This window comes from Barbatula barbatula, assembly GCF_947034865.1.
Source record: "Barbatula barbatula genome assembly, chromosome: 18".
In the NCBI taxonomy this organism is placed as follows: Eukaryota; Metazoa; Chordata; class Actinopteri; order Cypriniformes; family Nemacheilidae; genus Barbatula; species Barbatula barbatula.
In genome coordinates, this window is record NC_136781.1 from 10,906,098 (window position 1) to 10,926,095 (window position 19,998).

Genomic DNA, 19,998 nt, shown 5'->3' on the forward strand with positions numbered 1-19,998 from the left:
TAGTTTCATTAATATAAAATATATGCAGAACAATTACCTCTTTAAAAAATAACCCAACATATTATGCTTTACAAATTATACAGTGTAGTTCTATAATATTATACCCATATACATATAGTGCACATACAGGGACCGGATGTACTGCTGTCCTGTGAGCACTGCTCCTAAAAGGTTCACCGTGTGAACATAATCAAATGCTTGCTTCATTTTTAATTTGAACCAAAACAAACCCTTTTTAACCGTGTGATAAGTAGGTTGCAGGCTGATGTGTGTAAGAGCTCTCGACAGCTGTAGGTCAGCTCTGATGACGGCTCGGATGCAGGATGCTTTGGTGCTGATGCTGCTGGCCAGCGTACTCAGAGCTCTGATGTTCATGTAACTGCTGTGACATTGCTGTATTTGCGCCGCCTCTTGTTCACAAGCAGCCTACATTCATCCACAGCGGTTACTTAAAAGAATATCAATAAGAAGCGAACGCACAGCTGTTTGATGCCTCTCCATCACTGAACGGGGTCCTCACAATGAGAGACGAGCAGAGGCTGCCATTGATCGCACAGAAGAGACTGATACAGGGGAACATCACCGGAGACCTCATAATAATGCGAGACACCACAAAGACGGAGCACAAAACCGACAGCCATTGGAGAAAAAACGAACGGATGCTTCGTTTGCGATGATCGCCACACGGTAAATGTGCCACGTTTATTTGCATGAGATTTGCACAACAGAGAAAGCAGCTCCGTTGCACTTAAGCAATAAATATGACAGCGGTGATTTCCAGCTGTTTCTCGTTGTTTTCATGACAGATAGATACGTATGATTCGTGTTAAAAGGTAAGAAAACAACACAAACTGTGCGTAAATGGATTAAACGTGCGTTGGTTCTGTATTTAGGTACACTGGTTCTTATCATTGTGCATTTATGCATTGTGGCTAAATTACAGAATTGGCATATTTAAGAGAGAGCATTTTTAAATGTCTGTGTTTTGTCGCCTCACTCTTAGGATGTGAACGGTGACAAAACATTCAACAGATCTTCAGGCTGTCATCGGTGACATCCGAAAAGCCCCTAATGCGTTATCTCCCACCTGGTTGCTGTCACTATGCCCATCTCTCTACCTCCCGGACAGGGCAATAACTCCAGCACGGTGCCCTGGGACCCTGGCGCACCACTGTCACCCTCTCTAATAAACAGCACAGTGAAAATGGTGTTCATTTCTTTAATCGTGTGCACCTCGCTTTTTGGAAACGTAGTGGTGCTGTTGGTGTTTCAGCGCAAGCCGCAGTTACTCCACGTTGCTAATCGCTTTGTGCTCAACCTGCTTTTGGCCGACCTGCTACAGACAGTACTGGTCATGCCCTTTGCCATCGCCGCCACTGTGCCCGACGTCTGGCCCCTGGATGCCCGTCTGTGCCAGGCTCTTGTGGTTCTCATGCACCTGTTTGCATTCGCCGGTGTCAACACCATCATCGTGGTGTCGGTGGACCGTTACCTCGCCATCATCCACCCGCTGTCATACCCAACCCGTATGACGCCCCATCTGGGCACCAACCTGATCGCTCTGACGTGGCTCTTCAGCCTGCTTCAGAGCACGCCGCCTCTGTACGGATGGGGGGCCATCGAGTTTGACCAACGCCATAATGCCTGCACCGTGGTGTGGTCCTCGAGCTACTCGTATTCAGCCCTGGTGTCAGCGCTCTCATTTTGGCTGCCCGTGGCAATCATGCTTTGCTGCTACTGGATGGTGTTCAGAGCCGCCAGGAGACAGAATGCCCTCGTTCACCCCATCCAGTCCAATCCCCCTCCAGATTCCCAGGCGCCCTGTTCCAGCCCTCAAAGACATTCGGCACAACCAGAGGGACCCTTTTCGGCTTCCTACCCCATCAGGACTCGGCACAGACGCTTTCACTATCACTGCAAGGCGGCACGGGTGGTGTTTGTCATCATGGCATCTTACGTGTTCAGCATGGGCCCTTACAGTGTTTTGAGCACAATATCAATTTACTCTAGCGCGTCCGTGCCACCCTGGTTGGCCTCCACGGCTCTCATTCTCTTTTTCCTCCAGTGCTGCTTACACCCCTACATCTACGGCTACATGCACCGCAGCGTACGCAAGGAGTTCCTGGCCCTGCTCTGCGGCCCGCTGTGCGGACAGGCACGTATCAGTCAAGGCTCTGCTGTGGATAGCTGCTTCACGGTGACGGATGGGCGACTGCCGCACGCCCACCTGTCGAGCCAGGCTGCCCGCGTGTGCCCTCTCCGCACCTGGGAGGAAGGGACCACCAGCTCTTCTCCAACAGAGAGGAGGTCTAAAGACAGCCGTAAGGAGACCACCTCCATCAGTTTGAGCTCAGAGAAGGAACTTACTGTTCACAGCAACAAACAATCTGAGTAAATCTGCTGTTCAGTATGCCACGTGTTGTGTAGATGTAAGCGATATACAGTATTGGGGTATATGTGTACATTTATTGTGGTTTTAGACAGTTTTAGGACGGGCATGATTTGATTGGAATCAAATGACATATTCTGTGCCTTTCGATACTAATACAACTCAATACAGAGCATCTCTAAAAGTATAAAAAATGCTATATGCGTAGAGTACTGTACGTAATATTGCACAAAAACTAAGCATACCAAGGATGGGAGGAGATGCATGCCTGTGGTTAAAAAAAATATTATTTGAATGGAAAGTGTTTTAGAGTTGCTACTGTGAAGTCGTAATGAATATTTACCTTGAAAACAAGTTTTAAAAGCGTCTGTGAAAAATGACTGAATTCTAAACATTCCAATCATCTCCTAAGAGAAATATGTGTTAAAAATGAATGTTGCTGTTATTTTCCGAATTGCAGGAATAAAAGGAAGTGAACTGTTACAACAATATAAAAAAATTATAATATACAGTATCAAATGAAAAGAATTTTCTCGTAAACTTTACATCCAATGTCGAGAGGAACAGTATTACCATAAAACGTAAAATTTTAAGACAGAAAAGTTTCGATATGTCGTATAGAAATCAATTTGTTTTCACAGTCTACAGTAAATGTGAAAAAAATTAGTTTTATTAACTAAATTGTTGCCATGGGATATAAAGTTCTCTTATAGAAGAGGTTTGTTCATTACAACCAGACTATACTGTTGTAGAGATACAATTTGATTACTGTTTTAGGAAATGAAAGAAACTGTTATATTGTTCATGTACCTGTATGATACTTAAGCGATGAATCTCATCAATTTACTATGATGTCGGTCAGTTATTCAGAAGTGCTGCTGTTCTAACCCTTATTCTCAGTAGAATTATGATGTAATGGAGTAGGAGAGAGTCGTGAATATTTATGTGATGTATTTCAGTTGTATGCTTTGTAATTTGTGTATAGCAATTAGGAAATAGCAGATTGGATGTAGTTAACCCCTTTTTATCTGACGTCTGAGCTGTAGAGCATTTAACACGCACTTGCTTGGCAGTCTCTTAATGTGTCACTTTATCGTTCTTGAAAATGAAACCTTCACCAGTATTTAACAGACAGATCTTATTATCTGTGTGTTGTGTGGAGTTTGACCAAGAGGCCGAATCTCATTAAGCATTTCAGTGCCCACGACATACATCATTCCACAAATTCTAACAAAGGTAATATTTTGCTTTAAGAAAGTTAAGGGTGTTTTTTAACCATTAAGGTTTCTTGTTTCTCAGGGTTATATGATGTGATCCACTCTCGTACCTCATAACCATAGTTGATGTCTCCCAGCATAAATTACACACAGTGTATGATTAAATATGATGGCTTAACAACTGATAAAGCACTTTATTTGATAGGCTAAGAACATTTATACAGCGTGGGACAGCTAATGATCTTTCTGGGATGTTTAGAGGTTGACTGATACTGTTCAACTTTAATAGATGAAACCTGCCATGATTCTGCTACAGCCAGTTATTACTTTAATACCAGTAAGTGCTGCAATATATAATGGCCATTTTATCTTTTGGTTTCCATTGATGTCTGCAGCACTTACAGAACTGTAAACAATCAGACTCACAACTCATTTAAAGAGTCAGCTGACACAACTTAACCGTAACACCCGACTTTTATAAACGTTTAGACATTTTGTAATGATGCAACATAGATTTTATTTTCCTTTTGTTATGACATGTTGAAGAATGATCTTGTATACCTCAAAAACCTGATGAAACATTCTGTGGGGTTTTAAATTAAAAAAATGTGTGCAACCATGTATAGTTTTTATGTAATGGCTGTTTTCGAACTACACGTTTAAATTATTAAATAAAAAGTAGAAAACCACTACATATCTCCTGTTATTAAGATTACTTGTATGAAAGTGCCCTAAAGAAAAATTTTGCTTCTTAACAGTTCTACTTCATTGTGAGGACCCCGTTCTAACAGAAAAGATCTGTCCGATAAAACCATGAAAACAAAACAATGACACACAGCAACAGTAATTATTGATGCGCCCCAATAAGAGGAGATGGGGGTGTGGTTTTAACATGCATCCTTTCCCAACAGAGTATATACAACAAGAGATCTTTGTAAAATGTCACAACTTGTCATTACAGATAAAGAAATCATGACAGTAGTAAAATGTGGGTTTTAGTATAAAATCATATTAAGACAACTTCCAACAGGTAAAGCACTGTAAAAGGTCTTTGGAGTTCACACGCTGACTTGCTGTCAGTCAATGTGCAAATAAACAGTTAATTACAGACAGTCACACACCAACAGGATGAGACGAGCGTGTTTTCTGATTCCTTCAAGATGTTTTCCTTCATTTGAATGTCTCTTTAGGCTCATTGACGGCTGGTTAGCAAAAGATGATGCTGTGTTCTTCCTCCTCTTAGTCCACTTTAAGCACACTGTAGATCTTATTTACAAACCAGAAGCAGGCGAAGAACCCTATAGTACCTGTACGGAAAAAAGATGTAAAATAATACCATGAGTCTTGAATCCCCCCTGCTCTATATTACAATAACATTGATACAATTTACATATCAAACAGCACCATATCAAACAGCTCCATTAAAATCACATTTGGGTGGCATTTCATGAGATAACCATCTGTGAACGGAGCAATTTCAATGCAGCAAATTATCTGAATGAGCTAAACTGAGCCGAACGTAATGAAATGCTGGATTAAATCTGATCATCGCTGGGGCGTCGCTGACAGATAAAGACTGGCTCTCTGAGAGATGAGCCACTTAACAATAAGTCTGACATAAATCTTGAGCTCCGAATGTATTTTCAGGTACATTTATATACAGAAGATTCACACAACTCCCCCTCACTTTCCGCAAATGCTCCTGCTTTATTTTTGGTTCGTTCTCTGAATGTAAAGACAAGCTGGGATCGGATGAAACGAATGGCATGGTATAATCATAGCTTTAATAAGTGGTCGGAGACTAATAGCGCTCTGGGCTTTTAATGGCAATCCAGTAAGCCTCTTGTTTCTTTTTTGCCTCATATTTTTACCCCTCAAGCACCCGCGCGCAGAAGTTGCCATAACAGCCGTAGCCAGGGATCCTAAAGCATCTAGTAGAAACCATGGAAACAATGGCTGATATCCACTGATGGCGGCAATTTCCCATCATTCAAAGCAAAGCCGTGAGACTGGCTGCAATTACATAGGATGACCTGGAGTGTTTTTGCAAGCCTTCAGTATAAATCACTGTTTGTGCTAGTCTATAGCCCTGTTCTAGTGGGTTAGAAAAACGTAAATTGATGAAAACAGAAATAAATCATATGCTGGGTACGTGTGGATGTTATCTAAGGACATCTGTCTACAGCTCTGGGTGCTGGGGCCATGGCTGGCAGACAGCTGGCACCTCAGTCTCAGCATATCAATGAGGAGAAGCGGGAGAGATGTGATTAAGACCCGAGGAAATGCTGCTATCTTTCAACAACACTGAAGGATGAGCAGGAATATTTATAAGTGTGCGAATTACCCACGGACTGAACACAGTTGTCGGGCAGAACAAAGTGACCAAATTTGGTCACCTGCCAAACCAAAGCTTTAGAAATGAAACACTGTGCTGTATCTAAAACACTAACATCACAGGCATCTTGAAAGAAAGGATACAAAATCTGCATGTCACACTAAACAAACAAAGTATTGATGAACAGGATATGAATCCTGAAGATGCCGAATTGGACACCAGTTCAACAGATGATAACAGATAAGGATAAGAGTATTTGAGTAAATTATACACGCATATGTTTGAACAAAGTTTGTTCTTTGTTCCTGCACAAGAGTGTGACAACATCTACTTGAAAGTGGTTAACAGCCGCGCTATAATGTCACATTGAAGACATCTGAAGTTATAACTATTTATCAGTTAGTTTCAAACAGAATTATATCAACTTTTCTGCTGTGAAAAGTCATCATACTTGTTCAAAAATGAATGTACTCACCCTCGAGTTGTTCCAAATCAGTTTACATTTCTTTGTTTGGTTGAACACAGAGAAAGATATTCGGAAGAATGTTTGTAACCAAAATATGTTTGGCCACCATTGACTACCATAGTCGTTTTTCCTCAATGGTAGTCAATGGTGGCCCAGAACTGTTCGTTAGAAGCATTCTTCCAAATGTATTTTTTTTCATCAGAATATTTTTTTTATAAAGATTTGGAACCACCCGAGGGCGAGTAAATGATGACAGAATTTTCTTTTTTGGTTAAACTGACCCTTTAAATAACATTTAATATCAATATGAAAAAAATTTCAAGGATAAATGTAAACAGTGTCTCATAAATCTTACCTGTGAAAATAAAGAAGATGAGCACCATGATCATAGTGTAACCAAAGTAGAGGATGGTGCTTGCGAGCCCTATGATTTGAAGTTTTGAGAAAAAGTAATGCACTGCATAGATGAACAGATAGATGGCTGTGAAACCACTGGTGAGGAATGATCGCCACCACCAGTGATAATCCTGTAAAACAAGACAAAAGTGTTTTCACCTAAACCTAGAGAAATTTATACTTTTCATTAATATGTTTCATTAATAATTAATATGTCCACATAGAAGATCAGTTATATCAGAAGCCGATTCTACATAACGGTGGCTGCCACGTTTAGATCACATGATCAGCCAAATACAGTTCAAATTATATTAATACCTCTGTTTCTGTAAAACATTATTACGAGGGACAAATACACTTCTATAGACATTGTAAAACTTTGCTTTTTGCAAAACGCTACTGGCATATTAGATGTTTTCAAATGCAAATATGCATGTGTACATTTGCATACACAAATCAATCAATCTATTACATACTCCTGCATCATCAGTTTTCTTACCTCTGAACATAAATGGAAATAGCAGAGCAGGATAGTGGCCTCAGAGCATGTGATGAGCAAAATGATAAACACCAGGAAGAGGAAGCCAAACATGTAATACATCTGATGGGACCTATATAGAGAAGCATTGTAATGTACTATTAGGAGCAAAACCTCTCCAAACTTCTCCAAATAACCTCATAGCAACTCATTTTCAAATGTATACATCAAGAGTATTAAAGCTGTCTGACTTTACCATATGCTGTTGAGGATGAAGAAGAGCTGGATGAAGATACAGCCAAAGGGCAGAATGCCGCCCATGACGATGCCCGGCACGGGTTTGGTGAAGAAGGACTGCTGTGGAATTTGTCGTGGGATCTGGTTTGTTCTCACTGGTGGCTCGATGCCCTATGAAAGCAGGAAAATGAAAACACACCCACGTGCATCACAGTGTGCCAAGGAAAAAGCATACACAGATGGAAAAAGCGAAAGCAGCTGATGGTGACAAAAAGAAACATTCTGTAATACGCTGTCTAAATAAGCAAACAAGAGAAATTGTGGAGCTCCGTTTTTCTTATTCATAAAAGTGACTGCAAGAATCTGGAGTTCTTCAAGTAATCATTTCTTTGAACCTTTCTGAATAACAGCAATTACAATTTGAATAGCAACTGAAAAACATCTATTTACTCACTTGTTTTTTGAAGCCAAAGTAGGCGCCCGCAAAAGTGAGAGGAACAGAAATGCCAAACCACAGTGCCAATATGGCCACTAGTGTACCAAAAGGAATGGCCGCAGAGGAGCCCTCGACCCACAGGATCAGATTCATCAAGAAGAAATCCACAAACACAATCCTTCAAAGACAACCAGGTAAGTGTGTAAACCTGTGTACTTTCATTTGCATAACACTTTTCATGTTTTCTTCATGAAGAGTTGTCAACATACCCAGGGCACAAGAAGGCTGTGAGGAGAACATTGGTCTTCCAGTTTTCACCACCGAAAGCTGTTGACACAGTCGAAATGTGTAAGTAATTGCTTTATTAAACTTTATTAAAGTGCAAGGTTTACCAGATAATAAATGTATTATGATCTATTCATGTAATATGAATCTATATTTATGCTTTTCAGAAGAAAATGTGATGGTATACACAAAACAATAGAATATAATTTTGTGTTGAATATATTCTTACTCTTATAAAGTCTTGCAGACACGTAACCAGCAGGTGTGCCCAGCAGGACCCACAGCACCACTGCACAGGTCATGAGAGCTCCTCTGTTGGCAGGAGACAGGAAGCCCAGACAGGCCAAGACTAAGGGGAACAGCAAGGCCGTTATTCACAGCAACATGACTGGACTTAAATGTTTGTTGTGCAGAAATAGACTATTGAATGCCTATGATCTGTATAATTTTAAATAAAGTTTCTAGATCAAAGTCTTTTGTTGTATGTGAAACAAGATTCCTTTAAAAAGCCCAATAGATTCCTATAGTTCTAACCCTAATGTTATGCCCTAAATACGTTAAATCCTTAATCCACCATTAAGGGTGTTGTTTCAGGAACATGTGCTACTTGGCAAGAGCACTGTCTTTAGTCTAATACAGACTTCATATTTAATTCCATTCTGTCCAAGCACTTACAGAGGGTGATGAAGGTCATGATTAAGATCTGAGTGCCCTGTCCGAGGAAGACAGACAGAAGCATGCCCAACCTGGGTGGCCTGAACACATCACCATGTACCTGCTTCCACCCAGACTCCTCATTGAGATCTTCCTGAAAGTGACATAACAACAGAGTTCCATTATCATTCTAGTGATCATTATTACTGACCATATGAGGTCACATCACATAACTACAGGTGAACCACCAAGGGCCAGATTTACCAACAGCACGCGGCAGCGCAAACCCCTCTTTTGGCGTAAATAAACCTCTTGTCTGTAATAACTAAAGACATAAAGTGAAAATTAGCACTGAAAAGGTGTGGAGAAATCCTCCTTTTGCGACTGACCTTATTCAATAAGCATTTGTAGGAGTTTCATCTTCAGATGCAAACTTTATGGGAGGAGGCTTTAAAAAAATCACGCTTAACACAATTTACTTTGCGCTGCAATTGGTAGATTGCGTTGGTCATTATGGGAATGAGATATTGCGCCGGCGTTTTTTTTTACCTGCGCCTCTCCCATCTGGGCTTTTTATTAAAGTGTGGTCTCATGCTATTTAGTAAATTTGGCCCTAAAGGTCAAGACACACAGAGTACACTCTTAAAGAATCTGTACTACCAAAGCGTCCATCATTTTCACCTTGATTGGTGAGCATAATTACAGTATGTTTACTATATAAAGGCATTTTCCCAGAAGCCAATCAATCAGCAAATCAAAATCACCCACGATAAGATAAGCTTGTAAGCTTACGTAGGTACTGTTTGCAGCTGGAGGGATCTTAACCCAGTCTGCCTGTGAATATCACAACAGAGAATTCAGTGATAGCAAGTATTCTCACCATCAATACAATGAGAAAACTCATTGCTGGTTAAAACTAACAGTTAAAACTACCCCACCTTTAAATATAGCAATTGGCAAACTTCCTACACATTGCAGTCACTCTATCTCAACATAAGCATCCTTCAGAAACAGAACAGCGCGACTTGCATTAGTTCTACACATATGTGACCCTGGACAACAAAACCAGTCTTAAGGGTCAATTCAAGTAAATCCAATGTACCTGGTCTATCTGGTTGTACTTGGCAATGTCCTTGTGAAGTGTTCGAAGCATGATCATGGCCACCATTCCAGACAGGAAGAGCACGATGACCAGTGAGTTCATGATGCTGGAAGTCCAATAAAGATTCATTATTAACATATTGTAACAGTTTCTTATCACTATTGGAAGATATTTTAAGCCAGAAAGGCTCTTTGTGTTTACCTGAACCACTGGATGTTGGTGTGAGGCATGGAAACCAAAATGTAATCCCATCGAGAAGCCCATCTTATCTCATCATTACGCTAAAATTAAAAAGACAAACATTTACATGCAGTTCTTTACAACCACATGAAGAGTTTGGTTCCTAAATAAGATAATTCTGTGAAGAATTATGTTTTAATCATGTTTTTATTGAGTTATTATGGCTTAAATTAAAAAAAAACTACTGCAGCATGATTAATATTAACTAGAATGCACAATTACAATTTATTTTTTATTTAAACTGAAATTTTTCATTTTGGAACAAAACTCTTCATATGAATATGAAGACTCATTAAAGATGACTTGCCTTAAATTTAACAGAGTAGGAGTATGTCACTTCAAGGTCACTGCTGAATTCTGCTGGTATGTCCATTGGAGCTCCTTCACATGTTGGAACACCCTTACCACTATGTTTGACACTGCAAATCCAACAGAAACACATGTTATGTGTTGGACCACATGCAATTTCCATGAACAGAACAACACCGAAAGCTCATTTAGTTCTACATGTCGTGATGGATTTTGTATGCAAATCCAAGAAGCGAGTGAGCATTTTAGGTCAAGCGAGCATAGTGTAGTCTGTTTATAGACTAATGTTAGCTATTTATTTCTGGTGATTGTATTTAGGATTCACAAGGAAAACATTTTGTGTTCATTTGTAAAGATTACATTGATAATCTTTATGATATGTGTAGGGATCATAAATGTTGGTAAATCACAGCACTTATTTTTAAGTTCCCTTGGGTTTATGGGAAAAATCCATAGGCTTTTTGTCAAGGAACCAGTGCGGCGTTAACTTCTAGGTTGGCTTACAATAATATGTCATCCCTGCTGCACTATTGGACATTTACTACAATCTTAATTTTATTATGCTTTCTGCAGCCAACAACAGTACAAGTTAACACATTTTACAGTGTTATAATGTTATAGTCAGCTGTGCAGATTTAATGCAATAAAGCATTTTATAAAAAACTTATTTAGTACTATCTTTACTCGTTGATGTGCAATTGAAAAGCCTAGCTTCGCAGAGCTAAATGGTATAGGATACTGAAAGTTACAAAAAAACAAAGGAATTTATAGAAAAGTATTTTTTCAAACCTTCTAGGTTCCAAAGTAGCTCCCACAAGCCGAGCACCAATCCCAGCGCTTTCTTCTACCCTGTGGTAAGATATGGTGATGTCCACGTGGTTGAAAATGTAGTAAGTGTTCTTTTTGTTGAATTCAGCCTGAAAGAGCAGACAACAAATTTATGTCATTAGAGAAGCTGGTCAGTATCCGTGGACTACATTTCAGAGGGTATGGGACACAATTTTTAACGGTCACCAAGCCCACCACGTCGTTCCACAAAAAGTGTTATACAGCTAATTGTAACACTTATTAACAGGCCCTCTCACATTGATAACACAGGCATCTTTCGGCTTTCCTTCTTGGTTTACTAGGCATCCAATGGGAAATCCAGGACTGCAGACTTTCTGATTGTCCTCTATATTATAACACCATGTTACAGGCATGTTGTCTACAATCCTGCAAAACAAGAAAATATAAACAAATGTGTTATTTACAATCTGGAAGAGAAGAAACAAATGGGTTACAAGCCAAGCCCTAAACGACCGATCAGTTTTTGTCCTTGTTAAAGGTTTTGAGCAATCCATCTGGTTATTGGGAAAACCTGGAAGTAAAGACATGTTGACAGACACAACTGACACGTCGCTAACCACACCTTTGTAGACTTACCAGTGGTGCTGGTAATTCAGCTCCATTCCTCTTTTTAGAAAAGCCAACTTTAGCTTATCTTCTTTTCCAGATGTCTTATACGTTTGAGTGCAGACCTGTGTGCATGTCTTGTCGACATTAAAATCAAACTGAAAGAGGAGAAATTTGAATTCAGTACCTGAAGGATGATGGCAACACATTATACATGTCTAACAAAGCGTGGAACAGTGTTCTCTTTTCCATCTACATGTAGGAAAACTTGCCAAACCAGATATGGAGGCTGATCTACATAACAGTGATTTTTTAAAATTAAACACAATGGGTGAAAGGTTGTCAGCAACAACAAAACCGTCTTACCTTGTATGGGGACGTTTCTATTCTCTCTCCAAATAACACCTGACCAAGGTTCTCTGAAGGTCTTTTTTCATTTGAATCTTTGCAGAAATCAAACCTGAATCAAAGGAAATGTGCTTATAGATTAACTGGTGTTATAATATTAATATAACGCATAATGATAATATTACACTGTGACCAAAGATACTTACGCATCATACTCATAAGGCAGGACCGATTCCACAGAGTCCAGTCTATTTACAAACAGCTGGATCTCCTTCTGTGGGAATAACAGACAGCTGATAATTAATCATCACTATTTCATACAATCCTGTGGTTGCCAAATTAACACTTTGATCTAAACACACTTTGATCTAAACACACATTGATCTTGTGAGGATCATATATAAACCAGTTTATAAACCAGCAGATTGCAGATTACACCACAAATCGCTTACTTGTTTACTGTTTAACCATTGGCTTAACGTTTTGATCAGACTGCCTGATCATAATGAACAGAACAACAATAAAAACTCACCTCACATTCCCCCACATCTCCTTCCGAAGATTTCTCACAAAAATTGACTGGCGCTAAACCCGGAAGGTAGAATCCAGAACACGAGTTTATGGCTAATAAACTCAACATAAATATAAATATAAAACGCTTATTCGGTGACTGCATTTTTCAGTTCAATTCCGGTTTACTCAGTCGTGAAAAAAACATAGGAGACAGTGAACAGACAAAAACGACCAAGACAGCGAGCTTGCAGCTGTCTGTTCCTCGAGATTTTTAGCATCAGTATCATCACTTCCGTACTGCGCGTGTAGCTCCGCCTCCCTCCCGCCCCCTTTCCTTGACGTCGTTGACGTGCAATCTCGTGTTTGAAGGGATAGTTCACCCTGTACATGGATTCTATTTCACTTTAATTGATGTACTGTAACTGCTGTATAATTTAATTTTCTTTAGTACTATTTAATATACTATCCTCTATGCCAGGGCTAGTCAGCCCGCCTGCACATTTCAATTAAGTGGAGGCTCTTTTAAGAGCGGTGTGCTTTAAGAAATGCACGTCCTGAGACGCCACATCTTTGAACTCCAAAACGCTGCTACATTCAATACAAAAGTTATATTCATGACAATACTGTACGTCGTCTTATAAAGCGATTTGATCGGTCTGTCCAGAATACGTATCTTATTTGCAATCGGGCAATACACACAGCCACGGCTGTCGGTTGCGCACGCGATCGGTGGCGTTACAAAACGCGTCTAGTGCCCTTGAATGTAGGGTACACCACGTGAACGGTTGTCTCAGATAAATGAAAATGTGTTGTTTTTATTACAGCATTCATTACCTATGTACGATTTAAACGGTTAAATTTGCGAAAACTGCTGTTCATCTCCCTCCATAACTCGCCAGTTTAACGTCACAAGGGACAGTGCATCTCGTCTGCAGACAGATGCTATTGGGGGAAGATATTAGCGTTTTTCACTTTCATTGATTTGAGTTTTATTAATTCAACCAAAATATTCATAAATATCTTCTTGAAAAAGCAATGCCACCCATCTCTTGGATGGAGCAATTTTATCTTTGGGTAAACTTATGCAATATAAAATACAATTAAAAAGGAAATATCCCTATTAGCTAAATATCATAAAAAGGCACATGCAGTATCTCACTGCATGTTTTAATATATGATCTAAAAGTAACAGCAACATAAACGGTATCAAAGGAACAAAATGCAATAAATAACAGAAATACACATTTTCAGAAGAAATTAGGATATGGTAAAAAACCTTTAAATCTGGCCCTCAAGGAAAAGTAGTTGAAGACCCCTGCTATGTTGATGATATTGAAAATACTATTTACACTCTGTATGTATTGTATGCACATGAAAATGTTAAGTTATAAGTTACATAAGTTATACGTTGTATGTGAACATGTCATCTTGTATTTCTTCGGTGAAGTTCAATAATAATACAAAAAAATGGAAGTTCACCCCAAAATCTAAATTCTGTTGTTACAACCTGTATACATTTATTTGTTCTGTTGAACACAGAGAAAGATATTTGGAAGAATGTTAGCAATTTTCAGTTCTGACATCATTTACTACCATAGTAAGAATGGTACAAGCGTAGTCCCAGATCAGAAAATGTCTTACATTCTTCCAAATATCTTTCTTTATGTGTTCAACAGAACAAAGAAAAGTATTCTTGGAACAACTCGAGGGTGAGTAAGTATGACAGAGGATTTAGAGTTTTGGCTGAAATATCCCTTTAAGTATTTAAAGAAAGGATATATTATCCAGCCATGTAACTACATTTACATAGTCATTTAGCAGACGCTTTTATCCCTAGTGACTACAAAGAAGTCATGGCAATATTGTTATTATAAAACTTAGCTTATTTTAGTACTTTATTATCTTTAAATAATAAATTGTATAATCTATAAATGATTATACTTTATTTATTATTTATTGTCATATTCTTGACTACAATACTTGTATTGCTCATAATATTGTAATTCAAAAAAGGATTTGAAGAAAGAAAATGTTGGAAACGACAAATGCCTGATTTTCAGATCATTTATTATTAATTCGTATACATACATATACATTTGTGAAGTTAACTTTTTAGTATTAATATTTTCTGTCTTACTGACTGCTGTATATGGATGTCTGTGTATTGTGGAAGCTTCTGATTAATTAGGTGTCATTTTCAACAATCACTATAGGTGGCGTGAGAGTCTTCTTAACTGATAAAGTCCGCCCTCCTACCACAGAGTAAGTGGCTGTGCAGCTCTGGGCGGGCCGAAAGACGTGAGACACATATAAACCAGCAGACCCCTTTTGTTTCTGTCTATTGACCCTGTGGTGAGTCTTGGTTATAGTTAGCTTGTTATTCATTTTCATGAAACCATGCATTTGTGTTTAGTTTATCGATAAGTGGCGATCGTATAATGCATGTCCATTATAACCGCCTCAGTTGCGAATGATAAATATTTCAGCACTTTTATTGACTAACCGCGTGTTAGCGGCAGCATGTTTTCTTAAACGCACGTTTTAATCGCCATTTTGATGGATTGTTAATTGATTATACGATAACATGTAGCTGGTTGTCTTAAACGACTGTATTTGTTGATGTTTATGAATTTCGATTCTACCTGCTGACCATATGCCAGCAGCGTGTGGCCGCAAGCGACCGCCATTTTGTGAAGCATGCTTAAAAAAGACGAAACCGTATACGCAGAATAAACGAATCTTTCGCAATTTTAGTATCTTTTAACACATTCCCGACTCGACTCATTTTAGCTCGTAATGCACGTGCGTGTCGCACGTCTGTAGGGTGGCTAACGTTAGCATGCATGACCAACATTTTCGAATAAAGGTGACATTGCATGCATTTTTTTGTATATTCAGTCACCATTTCAAACTCGCGTTGGCGATGCAACAGAATACACTGACAGTTTTGCGTTGGCGTCTGCAATCAATCATTTTAAGTGTACCGGACTGGTCTTTAGCATTGAGAAAATGTGCCTCTCCCCTCTAGTTGCAACAGCGAGAAACATGGCGGAGGCAGACCGACCAGGCAAACTCTTCATCGGTGGCCTCAACACTGAAACGAGCGAGAAGGTCCTTGAAGCATATTTCAGCAAATTCGGCAGGATATCGGAAGGTAAGTGCGTTTTAAAATGGTTGCTGGAGGACTCATATTGCAGGAATGAAGAACAACTCGTGTGTGTGGGTGTATGGGTGCAAACGATCAGTAACCTTAACAATAGAAATGATTGATTTTTGTAATGCATGGCATGCTTGATATGAATAAACGCAAATGTGTGACCTTGAGTTCCTTTTTTTAGTTTTGTTGATGAAGGATCGCGAGACAAATAAATCCAGAGGTTTTGCATTCGTGACTTACGAGAATCCTGGGGATGCAAAAGACGCTGCAAGAGAAATGAATGGCAAGGTAAGTAATGCAAATTGACATTTGTAAGCAATGATGATGCTTTGACGATGATCACTTTGAACTGATGTTGTCTACAATTGTCCTCTAAGAAGTTCTGAGCTTACAATTTATAGTGCTCTATTATTAATCTTATTTTCTATATAAGAGCAATGGGTTATCTAAATCTAAATTCCCTTTTATTTTTCAAGCCTCTCGATGGGAAGCCCATTAAAGTAGAGCAGGCCACAAAGCCTCAATTTGAATCTTCAGGTCGTCGTGGTCCGCCTCCAGTTCACACACGAAGTCGAGGTTCCCCCAGAGGCCCTCGAGGATCCAGAGGGGCACCAAGTGGAATGCGGGGACCACCAAGCAGAGGTACTATTCAATCACATCTATACAAACTACTTAAAAAATTTGACAATGCTATGATGAGACCTATCTCATGATCAACATATGATTGTTCTCTAAGAAGTTCTGAGCTTGTCACAAGTATGCATGCACATTTTATCGGATGCAACTTTTCCAATATAATGTAGGAATTGTAGAACCTTTTTTTAAAGGTATATCATCAAGAGGCCCACCTCCAACAAAGAGAGGCCCGCCAGTGAGGAACGGAGGACCCCCACCCAAAAGATCAGCACCCTCTGGGCCAATGAACAGATGTAAGTGCTTCTTTTGATGCAACTGTTGTATTCTGCTTTATAAAAATATATTTGAGCCATGTACTGACATCTGTGAATTTTAAAGCACCTATGTCAAGGGATAGAGACCCATACGGTCCACCTCCCCGCAGGGATTCGCTGATGTCTAGAAGGGATGACGGTCCTTCACCTCGTGATGATCACTACAGTAATAAAGACAGGTAATAACTATGAATGTTTCAGTGTTTGCTATGTGTATTTAAATAACAAAAGGTCACAAACTGTCCCATGTTCTGCAGTTATTCCAGCCGCGACTACATGAGCTCACGTGACACTCGAGACTATGCTCCTCCACGAGACTACCCGTATCGGGAGTATCCAGCCCATTCCAGTTCCAGGGATGAATATGGGTCCGGATCCAGAGGATACAGGTGTGATAAGTATAAAAATTCAGCAAAGACCTAAGCCAAGGTCCTGTACAATTTGAAAAGGCCTTATATTATATTGTTTCTTAGTGATCGAGATGGCTATGGTGGTGGCCGAGAACCCAGGGGTTATATGGAACGACCCAGTACAGCCTCATATAGAGACCCTTACGATGGTTACGGTAAGACTAAACTTTCAGTGTGGTGAAAATGTGGTAGGGTCTCCACTTGAACTGTCTGTTATGCACTTGGAAAGGGCTGCCTCGTGTGATTTGTCAAAAAGTGGAAACGTCAAACGTGGCATCTTTTCGTCCTGAGTGTTCCAACCAAAAACCACACCAACACGGAATCTCTCACAAGCTGCGTTTGATGCCAAAGCCTTGAATCGTTCTGGTAGCTCTGTCCGAACAAGCAAGAGAAACAAAGTACCCAAACTCCTGGAATTCATTACAAAAGGAAAATGCATTTACCCCACAATGGCCTGCCAAAGGGTTTTGATTGCGCAATTGTAGTTGTCTCTTGGTTAAACACCCACCCAGAACCAGAAAGGTCCAAATTAATTTTTCCACATTTGGATTGTTAGCAACCTTGAGCTAAACTTCACACGAATTTGGGGAAATGGGCACTTGACAAAGCAGTAACATGCAAAGAATGTTTAAGTAAATTTTGCCAATTACATGACCCATTGACCCTGCAGGTAACTCACGCAGCGCCCCACCCTCAAGGGGTCCCCCTCCATCCTACAGTGGGAGTGGCGGAAGCAGTCGTTATGACGACTATGGCAGCAGTTCCCGGGATGGATATGGCAGTCGTGAAAGTTATCCAAGCAGTCGGAGTGACCCATACTCCAATAGTCGTGGTGACCGTCTGGGTAGGCAAGAAAGGGGACCACCCCCTCTTGAGAGAGGCTATCCTCCTCGAGAATACAGCAGCTCAAGCCGTGGGGCACCTCGGGGTGGCGGGCGTGGAGGTGGCCGGGCAGATAGAGGAATGGCCCGGAACCGATACTGAGATGGACTTAAATGGACAAATGGCGTTCTCGTAGAGATGTGCTAAAGACTTGAGTTTTCAAAAAACGTCCTTTTAAAATCTGGATTTCGAGCTTCGGTTTCAAGCTGTGTCCAACATGTGAAGGTTTTTCCCCATCCTTTTAAATGCAGAGTTTTTCTTTCATTGCCCATCTTTCATTTAGTGATGCCGTTGCAATCTAAGTGAGTGTTCTTTTTTTTGTACAATGTTGATTGTCAAAACTGCATTGCTCTGAAACATGGCTTTCATTTACCAATAAAGTGTTTTTAATTAAAAATGAGCAACGCTGCTGATCAAGAAATTAAATGAAATTAGTTTACCTTAAGTTTTCCATGGTGAGCATGCCCAAATGGCACTTCATGATCAAATTTAGATGCTAAATATTCATGTAGGCATGATTGTTCAAATTGTTGAAGGCAGGACAAATGTCACCTTTTTTCCCAAACTCTCTATGGGTGTAGTTTTCCCTCAGTGCAAACGGATCCTTCATCGCAAAGCCTAAACAATGACTGCTTGCATCGACCAATCCAAAGACAACCAAAATGCAAGAAACAATTCAGCACCACAGATAAAACCTGTCGACACCTGGTAAGCAAAGCAAACCCTTTTGTTCTGGTCTAAGTGAGGTCTCGGTGGTGTCATTTGAAACCTAAAGGTTAGTGTAATTTTAGTCCAACATCGTCTTTGTTGCCCTTGCTTAACAAATGCAATCCAGCTATCTGAAACGTTTTAGTATTTCCAACATAACTAAACGTCGCCTCTGCCTACAAAGGAGTCTATGAATTTCAACCACTGGATCACTGAGGTAAAGAGCCCCTAGTCTCAAAAATCAGCCAGTTTCTACAAAAGGAGAAAATGTCTGGATTTTCCCCCATCATCACGTTTCCTATTTCAAATGCGAAAATTGCCATTTTCTTTTAAAGGATTTGAATGTCTTCAAAGGATCAAAATACCCACAGCAAAATGTAAACCAAATAGCTGCAACTTCTCAAAACAGCACAATGGGACCCTAATGAATTTTTGTAAAATCACTTAAGTGTTAAAAGCCAGATCTGCTCGCAAAACATGCCTCTAACAAAAAAGGAGACCTCATGGAGAAAAACAGCACCCCATCAACAAGCCTGGGAAACCGTTCAGATTGGATTGAGTTATATTTATTTAATTGCATGTCCCCTGTCTTGGCTTTATCTGTTAGCTGACTGTAACTTTCTTGTTGCAGGATAAATGATGGATCATCAGACTCTTGATTCCTTTTTTGCTGATCAGCACCTGTTTGTTGCAGTGAATATGATGCCTGTAGTCTTGTATTACAACGCAGGTATGCTGAAATCCTAGAACTTTAATACCTACACATTTGTATTGTGTTTGCATTTCTATACAACTAACGGTTTGTCCTGTTTGTCCAGATCGTCCAGTTTTGTTGGTCAAGCTGGTGTCTCGTCAATGGAGCCGTGGGGATGCTACAACGAATGTCGTGGGGACGCTACAATGAATGAATGAATTCATTTTGACAATGCTTTTTTTTAAATAAATAACTTTAAATGGAAAAATTTGTCCTTTTATTATCATGGTATTTTAACAGAAATGTAATCTCCACTAAGTGTGGATATCAGGTTTTTTTTAACAACCTCTGCATATGCTTAGTCATTTTAATAAGTGCACAAAATGAAGCCATAAAG

General features: G+C 39.7%; 3 protein-coding genes across 5 annotated transcripts; 2 read left to right on the forward strand and 1 right to left on the reverse strand.

Annotated features, from left to right (window-relative positions):
* Positions 1–1,102: 1,102 nt before the first annotated feature.
* On the forward strand, positions 1,103–2,395 carry gpr101 (G protein-coupled receptor 101; the record flags this gene model as incomplete). The annotated part of the gene is made up of 1 exon (XM_079479454.1): positions 1,103–2,395. The coding sequence occupies one exon, from the start codon at positions 1,103–1,105 to the stop codon at positions 2,393–2,395; it is 1,293 nt and encodes a 430-aa protein (XP_079335580.1).
* Positions 2,396–3,768: 1,373 nt separating this feature from the next.
* Positions 3,769–13,528, reverse strand: tm9sf5 (transmembrane 9 superfamily protein member 5). Of its 2 annotated transcripts, XM_079479493.1 has the most exons (18): positions 12,820–13,122; positions 12,494–12,561; positions 12,306–12,399; positions 11,970–12,097; positions 11,630–11,759; positions 11,334–11,461; positions 10,543–10,654; positions 10,197–10,276; positions 9,996–10,101; positions 9,686–9,727; positions 8,915–9,047; positions 8,469–8,588; positions 8,224–8,281; positions 7,973–8,132; positions 7,538–7,689; positions 7,303–7,414; positions 6,763–6,934; positions 3,786–4,913 (listed from the first exon to the last, which is right to left on the reverse strand). In XM_079479493.1, exons 1-18 carry the CDS (start codon positions 12,961–12,963, stop codon positions 4,846–4,848), a joined length of 2,007 nt encoding a protein of 668 aa, XP_079335619.1. In that variant the 5' UTR covers positions 12,964–13,122; the 3' UTR covers positions 3,786–4,845. The 2 variants fall into 2 exon arrangements, with proteins under 2 accessions (XP_079335620.1, XP_079335619.1); XM_079479494.1 differs by lacking the exon at positions 9,686–9,727 and having other exon boundaries at positions 3,769–4,913; positions 12,820–13,528.
* A 1,450-nt stretch (positions 13,529–14,978) lies between these two features.
* On the forward strand, positions 14,979–19,865 carry rbmx (RNA binding motif protein X-linked). 2 transcript variants are annotated; one of them, XM_079479495.1, is made up of 10 exons: positions 14,979–15,152; positions 15,829–15,954; positions 16,139–16,245; positions 16,434–16,599; positions 16,770–16,886; positions 16,972–17,086; positions 17,165–17,296; positions 17,381–17,472; positions 17,988–19,637; positions 19,726–19,865. In XM_079479495.1, exons 2-9 carry the CDS (start codon positions 15,846–15,848, stop codon positions 18,299–18,301), a joined length of 1,152 nt encoding a protein of 383 aa, XP_079335621.1. In that variant the 5' UTR covers positions 14,979–15,152; positions 15,829–15,845; the 3' UTR covers positions 18,302–19,637; positions 19,726–19,865. The 2 variants fall into 2 exon arrangements, with proteins under 2 accessions (XP_079335621.1, XP_079335622.1); XM_079479496.1 differs by having other exon boundaries at positions 15,037–15,152; positions 16,785–16,886.
* The last annotated feature ends 133 nt before the right edge of the window (positions 19,866–19,998 follow it).

Excerpts from the sequence above, each read along its gene's own strand:
- tm9sf5 (XM_079479493.1), bottom strand. The coding sequence starts at position 12,963 with ATGCAGTCACCGAATAAGCGTTTTATATTTATATTTATGTTGAGTTTA. Across the intron at positions 11,462-11,629 it reads AAGATGCCTGTGTTATCAAT|GCTGAATTCAACAAAAAGAA; the intron begins GTGAGAGGGCCT and ends CTGCTCTTTCAG. Across the intron at positions 7,690-7,972 it reads ACTTTGGCTTCAAAAAACAA|GGCATCGAGCCACCAGTGAG; the intron begins GTGAGTAAATAG and ends CTGCTTTCATAG.
- rbmx (XM_079479495.1), top strand. The coding sequence starts at position 15,846 with ATGGCGGAGGCAGACCGACCAGGCAAACTCTTCATCGGTGGCCTCAAC. Across the intron at positions 16,246-16,433 it reads CAAGAGAAATGAATGGCAAG|CCTCTCGATGGGAAGCCCAT; the intron begins GTAAGTAATGCA and ends TTATTTTTCAAG. Across the intron at positions 17,297-17,380 it reads TCCGGATCCAGAGGATACAG|TGATCGAGATGGCTATGGTG; the intron begins GTGTGATAAGTA and ends ATTGTTTCTTAG.